General features: G+C 46.5%; 2 protein-coding genes across 2 annotated transcripts; one reads left to right on the forward strand and one right to left on the reverse strand.

Annotated features, from left to right (window-relative positions):
* Nucleotides 1–8,139: 8,139 nt before the first annotated feature.
* LOC124667514 (probable prefoldin subunit 2) lies at nt 8,140–8,622 on the reverse strand. Its single transcript, XM_047204783.1, has one exon. It carries the CDS (start codon nt 8,620–8,622, stop codon nt 8,179–8,181), a length of 444 nt encoding a protein of 147 aa, XP_047060739.1. The 3' UTR covers nt 8,140–8,178.
* A 6,517-nt stretch (nt 8,623–15,139) lies between these two features.
* On the forward strand, nt 15,140–16,529 carry LOC124662954 (WAT1-related protein At5g64700-like). Its single transcript, XM_047200728.1, has 5 exons — nt 15,140–15,315; nt 15,474–15,539; nt 15,664–15,768; nt 15,848–16,256; nt 16,362–16,529. Exons 1-5 carry the CDS (start codon nt 15,140–15,142, stop codon nt 16,515–16,517), a joined length of 912 nt encoding a protein of 303 aa, XP_047056684.1. The 3' UTR covers nt 16,518–16,529.
* The last annotated feature ends 8,551 nt before the right edge of the window (nt 16,530–25,080 follow it).

Raw genomic sequence — 25,080 nt, forward strand, 5'->3', positions numbered from 1 at the left:
AATAAGCCCCATGTTTGGAGCATCAACAAATATTATAATGTAACCATCTTGTAGCAAAAGCAAATGATGGCCTAAACAGAGGAAGCGCAAATACAATGCATGAACCAAACCCATCCTATTGTGCACCAGTGTGTCAAAATTTAAGATTCCATTAACCTATATATAAAGTTTTAGAATTGCATTACCCTAGAATGAAAAATTCAAAATTTTAGGTGGTTAAGCAAGATGGCCAGATTTTAATTTACAAAGGCACCTAATTATCATATCTATACCAGAGACCTGGAGCCAGGCTCTGATACCAACTGTAACACCCCGGTCTAGCTCTAAGACCGGAATGTTACCACACACATCCTTAAAGGAATAGAAATCCTAAATTACCATAAATTTTGGCAAAGTCGAACATATAAATACTACCGTCAACAATCATGCTAGCTGTTAACACATAATTTCAGCATTAAGGATAACCAACAGCACCATTTACTAAATAGAAATAACCGTTTGAGCTCCAAAGATTTAAGCTAACATAGGTTCAACAAATTGAAGTTACAATGAGACTAAACAGTTTGAACCGCTAAGTATTACAGTTTGGATCTTCTAAAATTTGAGGAAGCTAATCTATACAAGAATTCATCGTAAACACACAAGTCTTAGCAAACAACATATCAACACAAGGAACTATAATCACAGTCCAAAAGAATGCATATTTAGTGATAAGGGAATAGTTGGGGATGGGAGATCACACCGTGATTACCATCCCACATGCACTTGCCTTTTATCGCCGGATGGAGTGACCTCAAAAATCAATCAACAAGACAAAGCACATTCACTTGTTAAGTAAGAGGATACAAATCACAAATAGTGCATTGGAATCATCACAAGGAATGAACATACGTGTCGCTCCTATGCGCCATCACCAACCTCTCAATATACCATAAAGTTTTAACCCCTCAGTTTTAGGTATTTAGTTTACCATGTCCAAAGCAGGATAGATCATAAGTTATTCGCTGGAGATTACCATATAACTTCGAGCATGGAAAATTATATCATTAGGGAGAGGTACAGGAAATTAAGTATACCCAAAAGGTTGAGCAAATAGATGTAATTCAACCTAAGAACATGGGTAGTACCTGACAGAAAAAAAGACTGCATGGGTCTGAAACTAGTTACATCATAGCATCACTGCGAACGGCGTAATTTCCAAACCCCTCATCGGAAAAGCGCAAAAGAGCACTCTATGGAAAGCTAAGCACGATACCTACAAGATTACTTTTGTACATATTCTCAGATTTTGCACGTTTTAAGAGCAGTTTGGCTCGAACTGTATTGCACAAACAGATACGTAAATTTGCATCTATGAATTCCAGAATGGCTCACGAGTCTCTCAACCTCAAAGACTAAATCCGAAATCAATGCTTGAAACAAACGATGGTACTGCAACTCAAGATCTCATTCCTATCAGATCAATCTAAGAGAAATCAATTGGTTTCGGGCGTTACCCTCGACGCGAGAAGACATTGGCAGAATGAAAACGGACGACGTCACTTGAGCAGACCCCGTTTCTTCTCCTTTCTTCATCCTCCAGGCTGCATCTCTCTAAGACTCTCTTGGTCTCTGGTTCATAGAGGAGATGGACATGGGGAAGGGCCGCTCAGATTCGCCAGTGCCGACACTAGCGGCTGGTGGCCGTGCGGCGGCGCAGGCAGAGGCTCGCATGGAGATGCGTGGCTACTAGCAGGGGAGAGGCAGAGACAGGAGCTCCAGATGTGTGGCGGCTTGGTGCTAGGGTTGGTAGAAAGCTGCACACGTTTGGGTACAGGGGCATGGCTAAAGATGCAATAGTTACACGTATTGGGCCGACATCTATCTGATATTTCTTTTCCTAATCAGCTGACCTGAAGCGTCTTGGACAAAATAACATAAAGCTCTCTAGCCTAGCCTAGTAGTCTGTTGTTGGTAGATGGCAGATCAACAAGCTAGGAGTTGCTAGGTTTGAAACAAGCCTAGCATTATTTTCGTTTTATAACATGTATTGAAAACTTCTAGATATTTATTGCAAAGATGATCAAAGAAATTCAGCCGCAGTAACTATAATTTAGAATTCACGTTTAATACCACTATGGTAAAAAGTCTCCATTTTGATATTTTGCAAATTAGAAACAACTGTATAAAGTGTAACAAATTTGGGGTACCACAGCAGCGGACATACATGCATCATACCAAGCCACGGTACCGTAAGTACGCTCCTTCGGGCAAAAAATGCCGCTACGGCTGCGCTTATGTGGGCGCAGAACAACAGGCGCCATTGAGGCCGGCGGGGGGCTGGGCGGCAACGACGAAGAGGGCCTAGCCGGCGAGGGACTGGGCGTCGGTGAAGCGGAGCTGGGCGACGCACTGGGCGAAGCAACAACGCCAGACGGGGTAGCGAGGCGGGGCTGGAGGCTATCGAGGGTGTCGCTGGACTAGATGCCGCCGAGGGCGATAGAGGGTGGGGCGGCGAGTGGGCCAGCCCACGAGAGGCCGGTAATGACGGTTGCACGGGCGTGGCGGGGCGGGCATGGCATGGGGAGGCCGGCCCAGGCGCTGCAGGCGACGAGGCGTGCGGAGAAGGCTCAGGTGCGGCAGCCGGCTCGGCCTGGCATGTATGGTACTGTCGCCGAGGCCATGCAGTGGCATGGCATGATCGACGTGCGCGTCTGATGATGTTGGCAAGGAGGACGCTGATGCATTCAGTATCTCCAACCGAGCCCCACGTCTAGTGCTTGCACCATGGTTAGGCAACAATATATGAGAGTATGCAACATCATCAAATTGGTCAGAGGCAATAGAGGATGAATGCATAGGTGGCGATTCAGTGGTGGACTAGGAAAAGTTGGCATAAGGAAAAACATGCTCATCAAACACAACATCCCCTGGATATTTAGACACGATTAGTGGGAACATGAAGACATTTGTAACTTTATGAAGGGAACTATAGCCAAGAAAGACACACTTTTTGGTCGAAATTCCAGCTTACGTTTGTTGTATGGGCATAAGTGCGGCCAACAAGCACACCCAAACACCTTAAAAAGGTATAATCAAGCTGTTCATTAAGGAGAAGTTCAATAGGAGTCTTCATGTATAGAACGAGTGAGAGTACGATTGATGAGAAAACATGTAGTGGTGAAGGCATCACTCCAGAATCTAAAAGGAACAGATGCATGCGCCAAAAGAGTAAGACCAGTTTCGACACTATGACGATGCTTACGTTCTACGGAGCCATTCTGCTGATGTATATGTGGATATGCTAAACGATGCGCGATCCCAAGCGACTGGAAGGAGTTGAGGTTGCGATACTCACCACCCCAATCCGACTGAACATGAATAATCTTATGCTTGAGAAGGCGTTCAACATGTTTTTGAAACTGAACAAAAATATCAAACACATCAGATTTAAACTTAATAAGGTAAAGTCAAGTAAAACGACTGTAAGCATCAACGAAACTGACATAATAATTATGACCACTAACAGATTTATGAGCAGGACACCACACATCTGAAAACACAAGTTCTAGAGGATGTGACACCTCACGACTAGACTCTGAAAAAAAGGAAGTTGATGACTCTTCCCCTACTGACAAGCATCACACACTGCTACATCTTTATTACTAGGCATGGTTGGAAGCTCATGACGACGCAAAACATGGCGGACGATAGGAGTGACAGGATGACCAAGACGAGCATGCCACTGTGATGATGATACGCGAACTCCACTGAAAACTCGAGAGACGCCAGGCTGCTCCAAGCGATAGAGACCCTGGCAGAGGCGCCCGCTAACGAGTACGTCCCTCGTGGCCGATCCTTAATAAAAAGATCAAACGGGTAAAATTCAAAAAACACATTATTAATTTTTTCGAGAAAACACAAAGGACCTTTGCGCTTCATTTCATTGAAAAGATAGAATAGGTTTACATCCTCCTAGGAGGTGAATTACATGATATGGTCTAAACATCAGTGCAACACTACATGTAGCCCTTTTGCACCAGCTTTCGCCCATGAGCTGACCTCTTCCTTGATCTTGGTGAGAAGGATTGGGATAGATGGCCGTGCACCCTAAAAAACGCAGGAGTTTCTGTGATTCCATGTCATCCAAGGGATGAGAAGAGTGGAAGAGGCGAGGCCCTTGCGCAGCGGCTTGGGAGTGTCAAGTTTTGCGTGACGCCACCAATCCATGATGGAGGGTTCATGGTCCAGGGCAGTTGCAGTCATTCTCAGCCATGCGAGGACCTCATGCCAAACCTGACGGGTAAAGGGACATTCCAACATTAGGTGTCGCATTGACTCAGGTGCTTGGTCACATAGCAGGCATCTGGGATGGTGTGGGAGTCCATGTCTAGCCAGGCGTTCGGTGGTCCAGCACCTGTCTTGATTAGCCGGCCAATGGAAGAACTTCACTTTCGACGGCACCCATGTTCTCCAGATGAGCTTCCAGGAGTAACAAGTTGTTGATCCATGGAAGGTGGCCAGGTAGCATGAGCTAGCAGTGTAAGTGCCATAAGTTGTCCACTTCCATAGCAGCATGTCAGACGTGTTGTTGAGTGGGGTAGCATGGATCAAGTGCCATTGTTGTAGGTATTGCCCAATTTCATGAACTCCAAGAACACTTTGGATGTCCCTGGCCCAGCTGTCCCCTGGAGTCCATCAGCCATTGTCCTAGTTTTGCATCGTCTTCTAGGGATGCAATTGTACAGTAGAGGTGCTATCTCTCTGATTGCCCTGCCATTAACCCAACGGTCTTCCCAGAACAAAGCCCTTTGTCCATTGCCAATGCACATGGTTGTGGATGCAAAGAAAAGTGCTCGTTCAACATTCGAGAACCGTAGGTCCAGGTCACTCCAAGCTCGACTGTCGTCTGTGTGGGACAGCCATAGCCATCGAAGCCGCAGGGAAAGGCCAGCATGCTCAATGTCTTGACGCCTAGGCCACTGAAAGATATGGGCCAGCACACGCGACTCCAATTGACATGGCAGTGGCCACCATTGGCAGCGGCACATCCAGTCCATAGGAAGCCGCGCTTAATCTCGTATATAATGGGACTAGTATTTATATCATTTTCTCGTATTGATGAATTGTTTCTGGAAGGAGCAATCATATTCTGCGGAAGATTCTGATTATGAAGTTATAAAAAACAGTTTAGCGGCTTCATATATAACTCAGTAATCAAATGAGTTTTCTTTTCAAAGTTAAGTGCTAGGTGTACTTAAAAAGCTATACATAAACTGCACGTGGATGTGGTAACAAGAATAAAACAATTATCAAAGAATAAGTAGTTAAATACTACAGTAGCATTGAATAAATAGTGAAATACTAACAGCTGAAGCTAGTTAATAATGGACTGAAACTGAAATATTTCTATCTAGAACAAGATGATCTCCAAATTTCAGGCATGTGCAAGAAAACAGTGTATCTCGGTTCTTAAGCGCAAGAGCATTTCAATGTCCAAAATTTATTTCAAACTGCAGCATACATATGATATGGGGAAAGGGATGTGGAGAAGCAAGGATTTTATGAGCATCTCCGCTTCTGTTCCAAAATATAAGGTGTATTTCAACTGCCCAGAATTGTCTAGGAGCTATGAATTAGAATTGCATGCTTCCGTATTAAAATTAATTATAAGATATTTATGGTATAAACTGCACCGAGAATATATGTTAAGCACACCTGAATAAATTTAGTCCATTGCATAGGTTTACATGGACTACTATCTAACAGAAAAGACCGCCTTTCTACATATCTTAAACTGTAACTTAGTTCAAAAAGCAAACAAACCTTTTTCTGTCAGTTGTTTCAGGTCCTGATCAATTAAATCATCAATAGGTACGTATTTGGACGCTTTTGGTAACCCAATGGACACTTTTGGTTTATCAGTGGACTCTTTTGGTATGTCACTAGTCTCTGTTGGTTTATCAGTGGCCTCAGTAGGTTTATCAGTGGGCTCTTTTGGTTCTGTCAGAAACCGGAGCATCTTCTACATGTTGCTCCTTTGGTAATGATCCGTCAGCATTTTCCACTTGGTCTTCATTGTCCTTGCTGGCAATTTCTGAGATACCAAGTACCTCTTGTTACTACTCAATGACTTGGCTTCACCTTTTCTGCATCATTTCCCTTGCTAGTCTCCTTCACTGAATGATCTGCATCCTCGTCGTCAGATGAATCAGAGTCTTCAAACTTTATCTTTTTCTTCAATGGTTTGTTAGGTATGGTCAAACCCTTTCCCGTCAACCAAATCTTCGTAAAACTGGACATCAAACAATAGAATATTTCTTAGCGAACAGAATATTGAAGAGAAAGCAATCGGGCAACTAGCAAAGTACCATCGTTTCCCTTGACACATAAAACGTTGACCAACGGGGGAATGATCCCTCCCTTAGCTATACTTGTTAGGTAGGATGAGACTCTTCCCGCGGATGGATGCTAAGATGATAACCCGGTTTAAAGTTTGCCCCTCCCTGCGAAATTACCACGAGATGGGATTTCGAACCCGAGTGGGCTGGCTGCGCGCGCACTCGCTTGCCTTGCCACTGAGCTAGAACTCAGTTCTCGTTTCCCTTGACACATGGCACAATGAAACATATAGTTGTTGCCAGAATAACAAAGGAAAGCCACATTGCACAATATATAATAACTACGTGAGCCAGTCACTACCATTTTTGCCAAAATGTGCTCTAAGCAGCAGAAGTGTACATACTCTAGAAATATGATCCAAAGTTTCAAACACAACTATACTGCAAGCCATAATTTATCTCTTCACATTTTACCAGTGATGAGTTCGGAAGGTGCACTATGAATCATAGACATGTAAACTGCGGTCCGCCACAGTAACAATCAACTAAACAGAATCATAGGCATAGCGCTATCATTCAAATTGAACCAGAGCACATCCCTCTAACAGCTGCTAATTAGACGTGACTCGCCGAATTAAGTACCCGCACACCTACGCCGACCTGGCAATACGACGAACAGCTACTGCGCATGAAGCTCAGACAGGGTCAGTAAGGGAGCAGATCACCTAGAGGTGCAGGCAAGTAGGAAAGCGGTGTCTTACTTTCGGTTTCCAGCAGGGACATTTCCTGGCGGGTGGTGGCCTGTTGCTCGCTGCCACCGCCGTCATAGGTGATGAAGAAGCCCTGCACGCCGGGGCGCAGCGGCTACGCGCCCCTCCTCCTCCTCAATGCCCTTTTAGGAATTAGGAAGCGATTCACCATGAATTCTCCGACGGTGACGGCAAGCGTCAGCGCGCCAAGGTAACCACATAATTGACATGCTTCCTTGATTTCTTACGTATGCTTCCTTGTTTGTCAAAAGTTATTTTTTTGCCCTTTGATTCTCCCAGAACATCGTTGGAAGGGATGAGCCCCTAGCGCACTTGCTACCCATATCATGCTTGCACATGTCGTAATGCTTCCAAGAATGCAGATGTCCAGAACCATTCATGCACCTTCAGGCGGTTGTCCAACGTCCATAGCTACGAGCATCAAATGTTGTACATGCATGCTGCTTCAGATTATTGTCTCCACGACCATAAGTCAGCTACCGGGGGATTGTCAATTGAAGCATCTATATATTTGATGGAAACACATTCTAGTTGCGTTGGAAGGAAATTTTCTTATAGATGGAAACATGTTGTTACCGCATTCGAAATGAATCATTTTATTTTAAATAAGAAACAAATCTTATTTGTATTTGAAGCAAAAAAAATTAGCCGAGGAAGCAATTTATTGATGGGTTACAAATAAAATAAACAAATACTCAAGAAATTACATCTGGCGTGATTTGCTCAAGTAATAAGGAAAGAAATCGTGGAGACTAACCACCACATGCACGTGATTTAGTGGAGGCATCGTACGTTGAGATACAACCGATCCTACGGCACTAGAGTAGTTCGATTGGTAAGCTAATATCGGCATCCGATTTGTAGCGGTGCCCAAGTCATTCTGCAATCTTAGCAAAAGATCTGCCGTTACCAGCAAAGTTATGATCTACTACCATAATCTCCAGTTTTACACATGAGGATTCCACAGCTCTACAGCATACGTGTAGCATGAACCCAGATACAGTCTCACTATATCGATTGACATACACATACCGCAAACAGCAGTCTGATTTTGAACAATGCAAGTCTCCCTCTTCTGCCACTACGCTCTACTGGCCACCTGCGGGGCCAACAAGAACACCCTGTGCAGAGGCTTCCTTCATGGTGACATCTTCCTCAGCATTGCCGTCGCCCTTCGGGATCCTGATCTTGTACTTGAGCTCGAACTCGGTGATCTCCTTCTTTTTCTTCTCCAGCGCCTCCTTCATGCGGGAGACCACCTCCTCGAGGCCCTCCTTGTTGCGGTGCACCGCGGGCAGCACCTCCTTGATCGTCCTCTCCACCAAGACTCCACCGATCATTCTGTAGCAACGCCTCGTGGGGTCCAGAGGCTCGATTGCACCAACCACAAGAGAGTGCTCACTCACTTCCATCTCCAGCTCCGTGATCTTGGTGTAGAGCTGGTTCATTTCGGTGCGCATGTTCGCATAGGTGTTTGCGACTACTTGCTCATTTATGGGTTCTTTGCCGTCTCCACCTGCTGTGCTTGCCATTTTCCTTGCAAGGGATCTAACCACAGAAAGGTATCACAAAGAAACCTGAAGAGAGAAAATGAACATTCTTGTTAGAATGAACATTCTTGTTAGAATCAACAAGGTAAAATTTTATATCAAAAGCATACAGATAACTAACCAAGTGAAAAAATTCAGAAGATAAATTTTCAGAAAGGGAGAAAACAGAGAACTTATGAGTTTCACCTCTAGCCTACCCCAACTTGTTTGGGAATAAAGGCTTTGTTGTTGTTGTTGTTTGTTGTTGGAGAAAACAGAGAACAGTCCGAACACGTAGATGCCAATAATCACTATGACTCAATACTCAAAGAAATACGCTGAAGCAAAAAATCCACAAAGAGCATTCAAAGGCAGACATATTTCTGAAGCATACCAACAGCTCTTGTGACCAATAGTATTGAACCAAAGAACCTATGTAGTATTCTTTCAAACTGTCAGTCACAAGAGAAAGTTGATGTTTGCAGAGTACATAATTATTATCCAATCATAAACCATGCTGCCCTGACTAAGGTTCAGAGGTTGCTACAGAAACTACCGACCTGACTAAAGTACAAATACAACTAGCTATTTTGGGTTATTTCATCCATTGGAAAGTTATGCTGTTCTGCTTGGCCCAATTAATTATGAGTAAACCTGTAATAGCAAGATGTCCTAAGGTTATTTCTGGGTCCTGATGATGAAACAGCAACCCTGTTTAGCAACCAGACATATTTGACACCCTTCGTAGTTCAAATCTCGAGGAGAATAAAAAAGAAATACCTAGAACATGGATGAGCAATGTTCATATATTCATACAGGTTTCTTGAGCTGGCAAATGCAACATGAACTCACCATATGCTCCAGTGAGCAATTCTCATTCAAGCTATGCTGGCAACTGTAACATGAAATCTGTAACTTGGTCTACACACAAAATTCTTGCTCCAGCAGATAACATGCAAAACCATAACCCTTGGCAAATAATTCACGTGAGATTTTGATTTTATGGGCCTAACCAGTCCTGTTCGCATATGCAAATCTGCTACTAATTAACCAATCAAGATAGCCATAGCCTGGAATGGGCACTCACAGTTTTCACTAGTAATTTCAGGGAAACAATACACTGGAACTTACATAATTATCTCGAACAAAAACAAAGCATCAAGATACATAGGACACACAAGAAAGGACTGAATTAGGAACGAGGTAATACGTGATAGGGTATGGGTGGCACCAATTGAAGAGAAGCTAGTCCAGCACCGACTAAGGTGGTTACGGCATATCCAGCGGAGAGCTTCTGAAGCATCAGATAGTGCAATTCCAAAGGGTAGCAAAAAATACTAGGAAGAGCAGAAGGCGACCAAGGTTGACTTGAGGGATTAGAATGTACCTACAGATTTGTCTCTTAACAGGATTGCATGGAAATCAGCAATCCATGTGCCAGAATCTTAGTTTACTCCTACTTTGTTTGCTCTGTTGGGTTTCATATCTAGCCTACCCCAACTTGCTTGGGACAAAAGGCTTTGATTTTGTTGTTGCTAAAAAAAAAGCATCAACCGATAGATGACTGTTTGCGAAAAAAGCTAATAGCCCCAAGTTTGACACATAAACATCATTAGCCTGTCTCTTTATTGACGAACAATTTACACACACCATGAATTCATGCCGAGTTACGATACATGCTTTTTATAAAAGGGACACAGAAGGCAAGTAAGCACAGGAATACATCTGTTGTGGGTAAAACCTCCAGCATGCATAGATTCAAAGAAACTAGTACGGTTATTATAGCCGTGGAAGCCCCCTGCACCCTCCTGTGACCAACGACCTACCACAAACTGACTTCTTTCACTTAAATCATGCTCTACAACTCGGGTCTTAAATCTTAATTAATAGCCTTATAATCATATATGTGTCACTCGGCCTAATTCAAGCAATCTCACGCAAACAGGGAGGCAAAAATGTCAAGACTATCTAGTGAGTAGGTTGACATCAAGTGTGCACTTCGTTTGAAGGCAAGGGTGGGTGGGTTGGGGATACCATTTTCATCTGTTTGGTTGGGTGGGTGTGATGAGCCAATTTTTTTGTTGGGTTGGAAGAATAGGAAGTGGTTAGGGCCATCCAATGTCATGATTAACTGAAGGGGTGAGGGTAGATAGGTTTTTATGATGACCTATTTGCTTGAGAACCGATAGACGACTGTTTGCTCGAGGTTCTGCTACGTGCTAAATACTATCTCTGGTTCTTTTGTTTTCTTCAGTAGTGTATAAGAAACCATGGCTAACTCGTCCTACATTTTGCAACTACAATGCAGATCGATTTTATTAGCATGGCATGCAATTTGTAGTAACAGTATTTCAGAAATTGACAGCAAGAGGTAGCACACAAATCGGTCATCAAGTCATATTAACCAAGCCAGCACACTCACAAGCAAAGCATCAGCACAAAGCATCATGTAACAGCACATCGCAAGGTTTCACAGTCGAGGGGAGGACGGGGACCTGCGGCAGAGACCTGCGCCGGAGAACGGTCGCCGGAGCTTGGGAGGTACGTGCGCCGGCCGCCGGAGCACCTGCGAAACCTTCACACGGAAAAGACAGAGAATGAGGGGGGCGGGAGAGAGAGATACCAGGAGAGAATGAGCCCCGCCGGTATTGGAAGGTCGGGCGGAGGGAGCCCCTCGCCACCGACCTGGTCGGTGGGTGGAAGGCACCGCACACCCCCCCATGATCCAGTAATTTAGTGGGCCGCGGCCCGTTGCATCAGGTGAGTTTTTTTTTCCTTTTTCTTCTTTCTTTTCTGTTTTTCTTTTTTGTTTATATTTTCGTTTTTAAAATCTAACACTTTTAAAAACTTTTTTCGAGAAAAAGTTTTTCATAAAATTTGAACAGTTTTCTGAAACCAAAACAGTTTTTAAATTTGAACATTTTTTAGATTTGAATATTTTTCAAAATTTGAAATTTGGAAAAAAAATTAACTTGAATAATTTTCAAAATTGAACATTTTTTGAATATGAACAAATTTCGAATTTGAACGATTTTTCGATTTGAACGATTTTCATATTTGAAAAATTTTCAAATTTTCAAATTTGAACGATTTTCGAATTTGAACGGTTTTCAAATTTGAACAATTTTCAAATTTGAACATTATTAAATTTAAACATTTTCTCAATTTAAATAATTTTTAAAAATCAAAATTTTCGAATCTAAAAAATATAAACAAAATCGAAAACAGAAAAAGAAAAGAAAACAGAAAAAAGAAACCAGAAAAGATAAAAAGAAAAAAGAAAAAACGAGGCTAAACAGCCACAAATGGGCCTGGCCCATACCCGACCAGGGGGTGTACGGTGGCCGGTAGCCACCGACCTGGTCGGTGTATAGGTTTTACGAAGCCGTTCTGAGGCGGAGAAGGAGGGCGGGGGGCGGGCTAATACACAGCCAATCTCCAGCCCAAACCTGTCCAACGGGCCAGCCCGACACGCAAAGGCCCGGCACAGCCTCAAACGGGCCTGCACGGCACCGCACGCCAAGGCCCATATGTACACGGGCCGTGTCAGGCGCTAGCACAGCACCTCTGCTTCGCTAGATGCTACTACTCTTGGAGAATGGCGATTCATGCTCTCAGCTTCCCAGCGGCATCGATCTGGGCCAGTCCACTTATATGTTCTATTTAAAAAATAGCTTTATGAATCTTCTCTATTAAGTAATCCGTAATTAATAAGTTATTTTCCGTTACTGACAATTGAGGAATATCCTCAGTTCTATTTTTATCCAAAGTAATAGAGCTAGGTTCCGGATTGCCAAACAATTTCTTATAGTATTCTGTAATGTATACCTTAAGATTTTTATCACCCACAATAGTGCTTTCCTCTTGCTCTAGCTGAAAGATTTTCGTTTTCCTATGTTTCCCATTCGCAATTAGATGGAAATATTTAGTATTGTCACCTCCCTCCTGTATATATTTCACTTTGGCTTTTTGAACCCACTTAATCTCTTCATCGCGTCTAAGCTTATTCAAATTTTCATTAGCCAATTTAAGATTATTACACTCCTTAGAAGATAAAGGTGTGGACTCATTCTTAATATCCAAGGCATCAACAATACCTAGCAAATGTTCTTTTTCTCTTTTATACTTGCCACTTAAATTTTTATCCCAACCTCTCAAGAAACAACGCAAATGTCTAATCTTATTTTGCCAAGTTTGTATCGGAGTTTTCTCAATCGATCCAGCAGCCTATTCCGCTGCAATCATCTCATGGAAACCTTCCTGTTCTAACCATGATAGCTCGAACGAGAAACAAACCTTATTATCAACATGAGCTTGACGCCTAGCATCAATAAGTAAAGGCGTATGATCAGATCCAGAACGAGTCAAAGCTCGTATGAAAATTTATGCTTCCATTCAACACTCGCTAAGACTCGATCCAACTTTTATATGTCGGATTCTCTCTTCTACTTGCCCAAGTAAATTGTCTACCCGATAACATAATCTCTCTTAGATTTAGATTTTTAATGATTGCATTAAAAATAAAAGACCAACGAGGATGGAAGTTATCATTGCTTTTCTCCTCAGGTCATCTTAGTATATTAAAATCTCCTGCTAGTAACATAGATAGAGTTTCGGAATCACACATCCTCACTAGTTCAGTAAGGAATTCATATTTAAACTTATCTTGCACCGCTCCATACACAGGCACAAGTAATCATTCAAACACATCTATCTTTGATTTAATAGCCAGTTTAACACAAAAATCACCACTGTCCACTCTATTTACTTTTAAAGTACTAGTATTTATCTCTACCAAAATTCCCCCTGATCTCCCCTGTGGAGGTAAGCAATACCACGCAAAATCCTTGCCCGCCGACAAATCCCTAAGGAAAGGTACAGAGAAGCTAGACCGGCCTGTCTCCAATAAAGATATAAAATTCAGGTCATACTCCCTAATGGATTCTTTGACAAACAAATGTTTTCCTAGGTCCTTAAAACCCTCACTATTCCACGTAATTCATCTTAGTTTATGCATTATGATTTCCAAGTTTTAATACAATTACGGTTACTCCTCCGCACATTTTTCTTATCATGCGATTTTTTACGCCTTTTTCTTTTATCTTTCACAATAGGAGGAGTAGCTCTACTCAAAACATCCCCTTCTAACTCGTCCTCATCCTCCAAGTCCTCATAAAGGTTTGATGCTAGTGATACTACCAAGCATGATGAGGCCAATTCATTATCATTGACCATTTTACCTTTTTTCTCTAATATAGTTAAAGTGCGCTCAAGACTAGGTTGACATAGTGTCTCGACATTGACTCTCAAACCCACTGTCCACATGGTGAACCTGTTTCTGTTTGGGATCACAGGTGGCCCTCTAGGACTCGGAACTGCACATTGTTGACTGGTACGACATAGCTCTGAGTTCTTCTTCATGACGTGCGTCGTCGAAAGACCTTCACTTCGGATGCTTCGGATACTCCTGCTCTAGTGGACCTAAGAGGTCGCTGAGCAATGCTCCCTACTTATCCGAACGTCTCATGGGATGGCATATACTCCCTCCTTCACAAAATAGGACGCGTATAGGTTTTTGTCGATGTCTAATTCATTCAAGATTAGCCAACTACATAGAAAAAAGTGTCAACATTTGGTAATCTCAAACCAATATTGTTAGAACAACTATAAAATATACTTCCATATTGTGTGCACTTGGCATTGTAGGTGTTTATGTTTTTTTCTATATAGTTAATCAAATTTAAAAAAAAATAACTTTGACCAAAGACTATGCTTTGGGAAGGAGGAAGTACATAGAGAGACAATCATAGAGAGACAATCATAGAGGTAAGCCTCATGAGTGCGGTGTGACTTGCCATATATGCAAATTGGCAATGAGTTGGCATCGGACCAAAATTTCACCACCCCACACCATGTTTTTTTCGATTTCACTTGTTGATCTTTATATATACTCTAGTGGTCTGTGATTTGTAACCCTTTTGAATGATAATAATGTTGCAATAAAAATAGTTGTGTGCATGATTGCGCTTCTTGCTCATTTTCATAACCAACGAATATACATCGCATAGCTTTCTTGTAAACACATAGCATATGACAGAAAAAAAAATGAGTTAGAAATCTTAGTGCCAAATCATAACCGTTGTAATTGGGAACCACGGTATGAACAACAGAGTAGATTAATCTGTGTGTGTGGAAAAATGTGGTGGATAGATTTTTTTTTAATACCCGGTGGACATCCACCGAGGTGAAAATCAATCAGGGGGTACAAAAAGATGAGTGCTTGATCCGTTTTCAATAATAAAGCTCTGTGCCTGCCCCAATCGATGACACACAGTTCCACGTGACTTGCTGCAGATTGGAGCTACTGTGCCCTAGAAGGCACGGACAATGACCCACGGCAAGGTCCTTGTCTATGAAAAATGAGTTCCACTCCTATGTTATGTATCGTTGGATCGATCCGGCCGATTCCATTACTAAGAGCCCATAAACTTAACGAGCTAGCTAAAGCACGTGCGTGGCCATGGATGCAAGGAAGAAACCTTACGCTGTAGCCGTCATCATACAGCTCATCTACACTGGCATGTTCGTCGTCTCCAAGGCAGCCTTCAACCAAGGCATGAACACCTACGTCTTCATCTTCTACCGTCAGGCAGCTGGCTCTATCCTCCTGCTGCCTCTCGCCCTTCTTCACCAAAGGTAAATAACGATCGATCCAACCCTCTAATGTGCTTAGAGAGAGTAACGTGCTGAAGCCAGCGATTTTGAGGTTATGCATTGAGTTGTATCGGCCTGACAACCTAGTCTTTAATTTGCCGAAACATATATGTACATGCTGAATTGCAATTTATGTGTAGGAAAAACGCCCAATCAGCACTGTCATTCGCGTTGCTGTTGAAGCTCTTCTTCTGTGCATTAATCGGGTAAACACCATCGTTTTTTGTAGTTTCTTCGCCTCTTCGGATTCGGATTTAGAATACTTTACCAGAAAGAAACCAACCCCCTACTGCCGTTCTTTTGGTTGGTTTCCTGCGGGATTACATTCAGCTTAAATCTGTACCATGTGAGCCTCAAGTTCACCTCCGCAACTGTGGCGGCTGCAACGGACAACTCCTTGCCTGCGGTTACCTTCTTCCTCGCGCTGGTGCTAAGGTAAATTCAACTTGGGAGTAGCCAACTCGCACGTACGGGGTGGCGACAAATGAGATATGACCCTGCTACTTCGGCGCAGGATGGAAGTTGTGCATCTGAAGAGTCCCTCAGGCATTGCGAAGCTCACCGGCGTAGCGTTCTGTATCGCCGGAGTACTTACCATCGCCATTTACGCCGGGCCGTTGCTGAACCCTTTGAGCCACAGCCATCGCCAGCTCGCTCCTGGGGCTCCATCGAGGGCCCAGGGAGCGGCCTGGATCAAATGGACGTTTCTGATGGTCGTGGCAAACGCGGCGTGGTCCCTGTGGATCGTCCGCCTGCAGGCGGCGTTGCTGAGGGAGTACCCCAACAAGTTGCTCGTCACGGCGGTGCAGTGTGTGTTCAGCGCGCTCCAGTCGTTGGTGGTGGCGGTGGCGGTGGCGGCGGAGAGGGACCTCTCCAGCTGGAAACTACGGCTCGACGTCGGCTTGCTCGCAGTTGCTTACTCCGTAAAGAATTATGATTCTGAAACCTTTTTTTAAAATTTGTCCCCTGATTATCCATTGCATCTATCAGAATGATAAAGCAGCAGTACTAACGGATGACTTTCTCAGGGCTTGATGGTGATGGGGGTAGCCTACTACCTCCAAGCTTGGTGCGTGGAGATGAAAGGGCCCGTCTTCCTCGCCGCGTGGACACCGATGTGCTTCGTCTTCACCACCTTGTGCTCTTCCTTCTTCCTCGGAGAGACTGTTCGCCTCGGCAGGTAGGGAACTCAACTACTCAAGGCAACCATCTATAGAATAATACTACTTGATTAAGATCCAAGATTCCACTTTGCAAACGAATTTCATTACTTAATCCCTGAAATCTTCGCTCTGCTACCTGTTTATGTTCTGCCTGTTGGCATGCATGCAGCATTTTAGGTGGGATCTTGCTGGTTGGAGGTCTCTTTAGCGTGCTCTGGGGCCAAAGCAACGAGAGGGAAGGGGAGATCGGTAGTATGACGCCGCGCGGTGAGATGGACACCAACAAAACGGATGTTGCTGTGTGTGTGAACGACATTAGTAAGATAAACCTGTGAGTGTCGTTGCCTAATCGACGGTACCTCGGAGGAGGGATCCTCACGAGGGGGAGAAGAAGTAGGGGCCATAGGGCGGAGTGCACACGGGACGGTGGTACGCGAGTTACCCAGCTTCGGAACACCTGCACGATGACAGGGCCTACTGCTGCTTGTCTGGAATTATCTGGGCGCTTTCGCGTTGTTACAATGAGTTGTGGTTGTGCCTCTAGAGCTCCCGGGATCCGGCTTATAAAGGCGCACGGATCTAGGGTTTACATGGAGAGTCCTAGCCGGATTACAGATAGCCTAACTACGATACAATATCTTGTCGTGCACGTCACGGATCCGCCTTCCATATACATCGTACTGGATCCGGGTCCCTCATGGGCCTCCATGGATCCGGGTTACTCCTATGTCGGTACGGATCCGGCTTACTGATCCTGGGCTGGACTTCTTCCTTCATGATCAACAGCAACTGGGCCGCCCGATGGGCCACATGCCTCATCACCGTCTCGTGGGCCACCCGGGCTTGCCGGATCTAGGCACTGTCGATGGTACACCCATGAAGTATACCCACAACAGTAGCCCCCAGAGTTCTCCGAGTTTCACCTGCTGTTTCCGCCATGCTTGTTCCTTAGGTTTCTGACATCATCGGCAACGCGGAGAAACTTGAAGAGCTCCAACTTTGCATTTTCTTCCTTTTCCAACTTACAGCCGGAAAATGCTCTCATCCTGCGGGACTTCATCCATCGACATTCCAAAGAATATTTCCGGGTTACTCCCTGCTGGCGAACGAGAGCCAACTTATCACGCAATTACCCGGAATCTTAAAAGACTCAAACGGTTCCGCCAATTCTGGCGCCATTTTTGCGCGATTCGCGCGGTAACTTATCTCTAGCCATTTTTATCGCTAGGGTTTGGGACACGTGTCACGCATCCAACGGCGCGACGCTTGCGTTCCGACCACAGGATGCGGAACACGAATCTTATCCCTTAGCCTATAAATATCAGCCGTCGACCCCTTTACCCCTCATTCACCCCCTTCTCACCTCTCTGCCGAGCGCCGCCCGAGAGCTCCTCCTCCGCCGTGCCGGAATCTGCCGGAAAGTCACCGGAGCATCACCGGAGCGAACCCGCCACCGTGGTGTTCTTCGTGTTCATAACTCCGGCGAGCCACCGCAACTTCGACCGCCGCACGCCATTACGGTAAACCTTCGAGCTCCACTTTCGCGCCGTAGTTGGTAGGGATGAACTTGGGGAAGACGATGTGAGATCCGACTAAGAAAAGTTTCCGCCAACCTTTTTCTTCAGATGTCTTCAACGACTCCGCCTCCAAGCTCGGAACCGATAATGGCAACGCCAATCTCCTCCGCCCCTCCTCCCTTTGTTCCCGTCGAGGCTGGATCCTTCAAAGGATTCCGGCAAGGAGATCGAGGGAACCTCCGCTCACCCGGAGAAAACCTCCGGGCGGGCCAGTCGGAGCAGCAAACAGAAGAGGCCGCCAAAAAATCAAAAGCTCGGAAGCGCGACTCCGAAGCTAAGGGGAAGTGGTGGCCCTGCACCACCACCGAGATGGAATTGAAGAATCTCGAGTCGGAAGGCTTCCTGCAACCCGGAAGCTGGAGGTCAGTTCCAGATGAACCAGCTCCGGCTCCAAGGGACGACGAGATGGTGCTGACGAAGGCACTGGTGGAGCGTGGATTTTCATTCCCGCCTTCGGATTTCTTCCGGGAGATTCTGAAGACGTATGGACTCCAACCCCACAACATATCTCCGAATAGCGTGCTCGCCATCAGCAACCACGTCGCTCTCTGCGAAGGCCACCTCCGGGTAACTCCAGAGCTTCCCCTGTTCCAATATTTCTTTACTGTCAAGAAAGAGAAGATCCGCCAAACTTCCGAGTTGCCAACTTGCGGATCCATCACTTTCCTCCTCCGCCCGGGTCGCGTCTACCCCCACACCGATCGCCATGAATCCGCGAGGTATTGGTCCGGAGGTTTCTTCTACCTGAAGGACGTCTCCGACCCGGCGAGCGACAAAATACTTCCAACATTCAAGAACAGCCCCGCCAATGAAACTCCGGCATGGACACGAGTGCCCCCACCTCTCCGACTCGCCTCGGCTAAACCGCGCGGTTAGGCGGATCTGCAAGCTCACGGAGGAGGGGCTCACGGGGAAGGATTTAACCCTCTCCTGGTTTACCAAGCGGATCCAGCCGCTCCAACACAGGGACCGCCTGATGTTTGAATACACAGGGCGCGAAGATCCGATGCGTGCCACAAAAGATAATCTGTCCGCCGACGCTATTGATAAGAGGATCCGGCTCCTCCTCAAAATCCCACGTGAACTCCATGTTCACGTATGCAACAAAGACATCCACACGGAGGGATCCGGAACCGCGGTACGCCATCTGGACTTGGTTTATTGTTTGTCTTCAAACTTTGTCTAAGTGTTTATCTTTGCATTAGCTCGAGGCGCTTGGGGAGAATGAACTCGGAAATCTCCTCCGAGTCCCATCCACCGGTAACCCGGATCCAGAAGCCGCATCGGAGGCGGAAGCTCCTGAAGCCAGCCGCCCTGCGAAGAGGAAAAGGCCAGCCCCTTCCAGCCCCCCAGCGAAACGCCCCGCGAAACACTCAGCATCGCGGCTACTCGGAAAGCTGAGGCGGAAAAGAAGCGCCTCGCGCTGATCAATACCAGCAACAAGGGGCAGCCTGCCATCCAGCACTTTTTCAAGCCTTCCGGGTAAGCGTTTACTTCCGAGATCCAAGTTCTGGTTTTTTCGCTCAAACTCGTACTTATGCTTTTATGTTTTTCCTGAAGTTCCGGAAGCCAGCCTCCCAAGGCCCCAAGGGTCATCAAGAAGAAGGCCAAACCATCTCCGGCTTCTTTCCCCATTACTCCTGAGGTGGAAGTTCCGCCCAAGGCTTCATCTGCCAGCAAGCCGGATCCGAAGGACATCATTGACCTTGATGATCTTCCTGAAGACCCTGCCCACCATGGCGACTCCGCCCAGGGGACCTCCACACCCATTCCTCCACCAGATCAACCAAGTTCCGCTTTGCGGGACCTACTAATGAAGAACAAGAGCAAAGGTCAAGCTCCTCCAAGTTACCAATGCGACCCGAGTCAGCCTCGAGCCAACTCCGTCCATCCAAAAACTTACCCTTGCACAGCGTCACGCGGAGGTTTCCGAGATGCTGAACAAGGTATGGGGGAAGCCGGACGAGGAGACGCGGGATCTCGCGGAACTAGAGAAAGACTTGAAGGATTTTTTCGCCAAGCACAGGGAAGTGCGGCAGGTAATACTAGCCCCCAAGCATTGGGTGATATAGTTCCGTGTAACGTGTATTATCCGATGCTTTCCCAGAATGTACTTTAGACGGAAATTTAAAATTTTTATATCTCACTGAATTCCTCGCTAGCCCCCAAGATTTTAAATATCCGGCTAACTCCCTGCTGCTGACAGACCACACGGAAATTGCACGAAGATTTGCGCATCCATGTGCTTGAGCAGATCGCGGAGATCGAGGGGCTGCGCCAGAACGCGGAAAATAGCCAAAAGGCTGTCCAGCTGCTCGGAGACCCGCTCGAAAGGTACGAGATCCGGGTCTTTCTCTTTTTGTGCTGTCATAGTTCATGATACATAATATGTGCAACTTGTCTGCCTTCAGAAGAAACTGCTAAGCGCTCCTCGCTTGATGAGCTTTCCGCCAAGGTCAAGGTGCTTGAGGCGGAGAACGAGTCCCTCCAAAACTTTATGAAAGAATCCTCAAGCAAAGAGACTGAAGCGAGGAGGGAGCTCTCCGAGAAGCATACCCGCGAGAAGGCGGAGCTGATTGACAAGCTGGAGAAGAGCCAAGGCCGCGTGATCTCCACAATTGCTAAGAATAAAGCTCTGGAAGCGGAGGCGGAAACCATTGACAAACTTATCTTCCGTAAGCATTTTTCCGCGTCGTTGCTCCAACCACCTCGTATGTTTTCTGTGACGGAACTGAACCTCTTTCTTCCACAGCAAGCCTTGGCTTTGAGTGGACAAAAGATTCAAACCTGACGAGGACGGAAGCATACGAGGAAGTGCGGAACTCAGTTGATGCGCTGTTTGGAGCCTGTCGCGGAATCGCCACGGCTCTGTCGCTAAAGAAGGCCAAAACCTCAGTCATCGATACGATGACCAATCTTATGCGACAAGTGCCGGAGTTCATCAAGGACTGGCAGAAGTCTTCAGCGCGCGGAGCCGCCTCCTTGGTCCTGGCCACCTGCAAGGCTTTCTTCCCCTCACTTAACCTGGCGCAAGTTGCACGCGGAGCCCCCGAGAGTTCCGACATGAGCGCCCTCCTCGCGGAAACTGAAGGCTATGAAGAGCTGTTTGTCAGGCGAGTGGATCACTCGTTACGGTACAACAAGCACAACCTGCCCGAAGGTTTTTCCGATGCGAGAGGAAGGAGCAAGCGAGCCGAGTTTTATGGGGAAGGATCCGGGTCCAGCAGCGAGCATTCGGAGGAAACTCTGGAAACGACTCGAAGCCGGATCCGGTGACGGTGACGACGGCTCCAGCTACCGGCAATCGAAGAGGAGGACTCCGAGTAGAGTTCCTGTTTGAAACAATGAAACAAGTTGCATCATTTTGGCCCCAGCGAGGGTTTGTAATAAGACTTTAAATTTTTAAGTAGCTAGGAACGAAACGATTATGCATGGGGCGGAAACACTTATCCTGCTATCCGTTAAATATTATGCGCATGTTTCGTTTTATGTCGGAAAAGCAAGTGCTGACTTCGTCATTTTCCGGCTTGCCCGCTTGACCTTCCACGAGCCGGAAAACCTTAGCCGGAAACGCTCGCCAGCGGCGACGAAGCCCAATGGCAGTCCGTCAATAACCGCGGAAACAAGCCCCCAGGCGTCGGTGCCGGAAATCGCTACTAGGAATCCACGAGTTCGCAACAGACAACAACTTAATCAGAAAACTTAAGCTTACGTCCTAAAGGACGATTTTAGAAATCACAACTTTTATACACGCCTAGGCGGAAAACATCCAGCTCTGCGGTTTTAGTCGGAAAAAACATACACGATCTAAAATGAACAAGTAAAGGAGGTAAAAGACTCAAAGAGTGAACCATAAGCTTTATTTCATTGATCATGTATAACTATTACGGAGTTTGTAACTCGGAAAAATATGCTAAGTGTAGAAAGGACGTAGCTGTGCTATATTCCAAGGGCGATCTGTTTCATCGTAGATGTCATCCGGATCCTCACGCTTGCGTTTCCGGCGCCGATTAGCGGGTCTATCCCTCGGCTCGCGGAAATCGACAAGGTAGTACGATCCGTTATGAAGCACTTTGCTAACGACAAAGGGTCCTTCCCATGGAGATTGCAGCTTATGGTCTTTCACCTGTCGAAGGCGGAGGACCAGGTCTCCGGCCATGAAGGAGCGTTTCCGAACTCGACGACTGTGATAGCGTCGGAGCTTCTGCTGGTAGATGGCGGAGCGCTGATCAGCTAAATTCCGAGCTTCTTCGATCAGGTCCACAGATAGCTGTCTGGCCTCGTCAGCTGTTTCTTCGTTATAGGCGGAAACTCGCGGTGAATCGTGGATGATGTCGGAGGGAATCACAGCTTCGGATCCGTATACCAGGAAGAAAGGGGTAAACCCTGTTGACCTGTTAGGGGTAGTTCGCAAACTCCACAAGACAGCGTCTAGTTCGTCGGCCCAAGCTCCAGCTGCTCGCCGCAGCGGTTCTTCAAGGCGTGGCTTGATTCCTGATAATATTAGACCGTTAGCTCTTTCAACTTGACCATTGGATTGTGGGTGAGCCACAGATGCAAGGTCCAATCGAATCCCCATTGTCTCACAATAATCCTTCAATTCTCCCCGAGCGAAGTTTGTGCCATTATCCGTGATTATGCCTGTGTGGGATGCCGAATCTCATTACGAGGCTGATGACAAATTTTAGTGCCGTAGCACCGTCGGCTTTTCTCACCGGCTTGGCCTCGATCCACTTGCTGAACTTGTCAACGGCGACCAGGAGGTATTCACAACCACCAGGAGATGATCGTTTTAACTTACCAACCATATCGAGCCCCCAGACCGCAAATGGCCAGGTGATAGGTATGGTCTTCAGCTCTTGGGCTGGAGCGTTTGGTTGAGTAGCGTAGTACTGGCAACCTCGGCAGGTCTTGACTATCTTATCAGCATCTTCTTTAGCTGTGAGCCAATAAAAGCCTAGCCGAAAAGCTTTTGCAACGAGTGACCTGGGAGCGGCATGGTGCCCGCAGTCCCCTGCGTGGATCTCTCTAAGGATTTCAATGCCATCTTGATTGGAGACGCATTTGAGAAATACCCCTGTTGCGCTTCGTTTGTAGAGCTGTCCATCGACGATTGTGTAGGATCGTGCTCGTCTGATGATCTGGCGCGCGAGGACCTCGTCCTCCGGCAACTTCTGATCGATGAGGTAGTCCAGGAAAGGCTGTGTCCAAGCCGGAACCAATACCTCTTTAGCCGGAGACACTGCCACTTCTGGGTTTTCCGGGTTAGCGCCCTTCACCGAGGGTATCCGCAGATGCTCTAGGTAAATTCCAGGCGGAATTGGCTTTCTGCCGGATCCGAGCTTGGATAGCATGTCTGCCGCTGTATTGTCGTCTCTTCTGACGTACTTGACTTCGTATCCGAGGAAGCTCTTGGCGATCTCGTCAACTTCGTCTCTGTAGGCCGCCATGACGGAATTTATGGCGTTCCAGGTTCCGGCTACTTGCTGTGCCACCAGGTCGGAATCTCCGCAACAAATGATGTGCTTGATCCCTATTTCCTTAGCGATGCGCAGTCCGTGTAGTAGAGCCTCGTATTCCGCCATGTTATTTGTAGCTTCGAAGTGGATCTGCGAGAACATACTGCGGTTCTTCTCCGGTAGGGGACTTCGGGGTGACTCCGGCTCCTGAGCCTTGATGCTGCTTGGATCCGTCGAAGTGCATGACCCATGTTTTCGGTTCCGGCTCCAGACTTGCATCCGGAGCTTCTGTCCAATCTGCAACGAAATCTGCCAAGACTTGGGATTTGACCGCAGTCCTTGGCTTGTAAGCGATGTCGAAGGCGGATAATTCGATGCCCCATTTAGCTGTTCGTCCTGTTGCGTCAGCGTTGTTGAGAATTGTTGACAGCGAAGCTTTGCTCACAACTGTTACTGGGTGCTCTTGGAAGTAGTGTCTCAGCTTCCGGCTGCCTAGAAAAACTCCATAAGCTAGCTTCTGAAAGTGAGGGTATCTTTGCTTTGACTCCGTCAGCACCTCGCTTATGTAGTAGACAGGTCTTTGGACGTCATATTCATGACCTTCCTCCTTTCGCTCCACCACGATGACGAGGCTGACGACTCTGCTGGGGCTGCCAAGATAGGTGGGGAGGTAAGTATTTCCTTCAACCCTCGAAGAGCTGCGTCAGTTGCGTCGTCCCAGACAAATTTGTCTGTTTTCTTCAGCAACTTGTACAGAGGTAGCGCCTTCTCGCCAAGACGGCTAACAAACCTACTGATTGCTGCGACGCAACCAGTTAGTCGTTGCACATCTTTGAGACAAGTTGGCCGCTTGATATACAGGATTGCCTTGATCTTTTCCGGGTTAACCTCAATGCCTCTGTGAGAGACTATGAAGCCAAGGAGTTTTCCGGCTGGCACGCCAAAGACGCACTTCAGCGGATTCAACATCATCTTGTACCGGCGGAGATTCTCAAAGGTTTCTGTGAGGTCGCTGATCAGGTCGGATCCTTTCCGGGTCATGACCGCGATGTCGTCGACGTAGGCGTGCACGTTCCGGCCAATTTGGTCCTTCAGGCATCGCTGCATCGTACGTTGGTAGGTGGCACCTGCGTTTTTCAAACCAAAAGGCATAGTAACATAGCAGTAAGTGCCAAACGGGGTGATGAATGAAGTCGCCTTTTGGTCGGATTCCTTCATCCGGATCCGATGGTACCGGAATACGCATCAAGAAAACACGAAGTTCCGCCCCGCCGTCGAATCAATGACTTGGTCAATGCGCGGCAGGGGGAACGGATCCTTCGAGCAATGTTTGTTCAAGCCGGAGTAATCGATGCACATTCTTAGTATTTCAGTGTTCTTTTTGGGTACAAGGACGGGATTCGCGACCCAATCGGTGTGGATGACTTCTATTACAAAACCTGCTTCTAGTAACTTTGCTAATTCCATTCCTATGGCGCGGCGCTTCTTATCTCCAAAGCGTCGCATAGCTTGCTTCACCGGTTTAGCCCCCGGATTTATGTTGAGGTA

Source organism: Lolium rigidum, chromosome 6 (genome assembly GCF_022539505.1).
Source record: "Lolium rigidum isolate FL_2022 chromosome 6, APGP_CSIRO_Lrig_0.1, whole genome shotgun sequence".
Lineage (NCBI taxonomy): Eukaryota > Viridiplantae > Streptophyta > Magnoliopsida > Poales > Poaceae > Lolium > Lolium rigidum.

Excerpts from the sequence above, each read along its gene's own strand:
- LOC124667514 (XM_047204783.1), bottom strand. The coding sequence starts at position 8,622 with ATGGCAAGCACAGCAGGTGGAGACGGCAAAGAACCCATAAATGAGCAA.
- LOC124662954 (XM_047200728.1), top strand. The coding sequence starts at position 15,140 with ATGGATGCAAGGAAGAAACCTTACGCTGTAGCCGTCATCATACAGCTC. Across the intron at positions 15,540-15,663 it reads TTCTTCTGTGCATTAATCGG|CTTAAATCTGTACCATGTGA; the intron begins GTAAACACCATC and ends GATTACATTCAG. Across the intron at positions 15,769-15,847 it reads TTCCTCGCGCTGGTGCTAAG|GATGGAAGTTGTGCATCTGA; the intron begins GTAAATTCAACT and ends ACTTCGGCGCAG.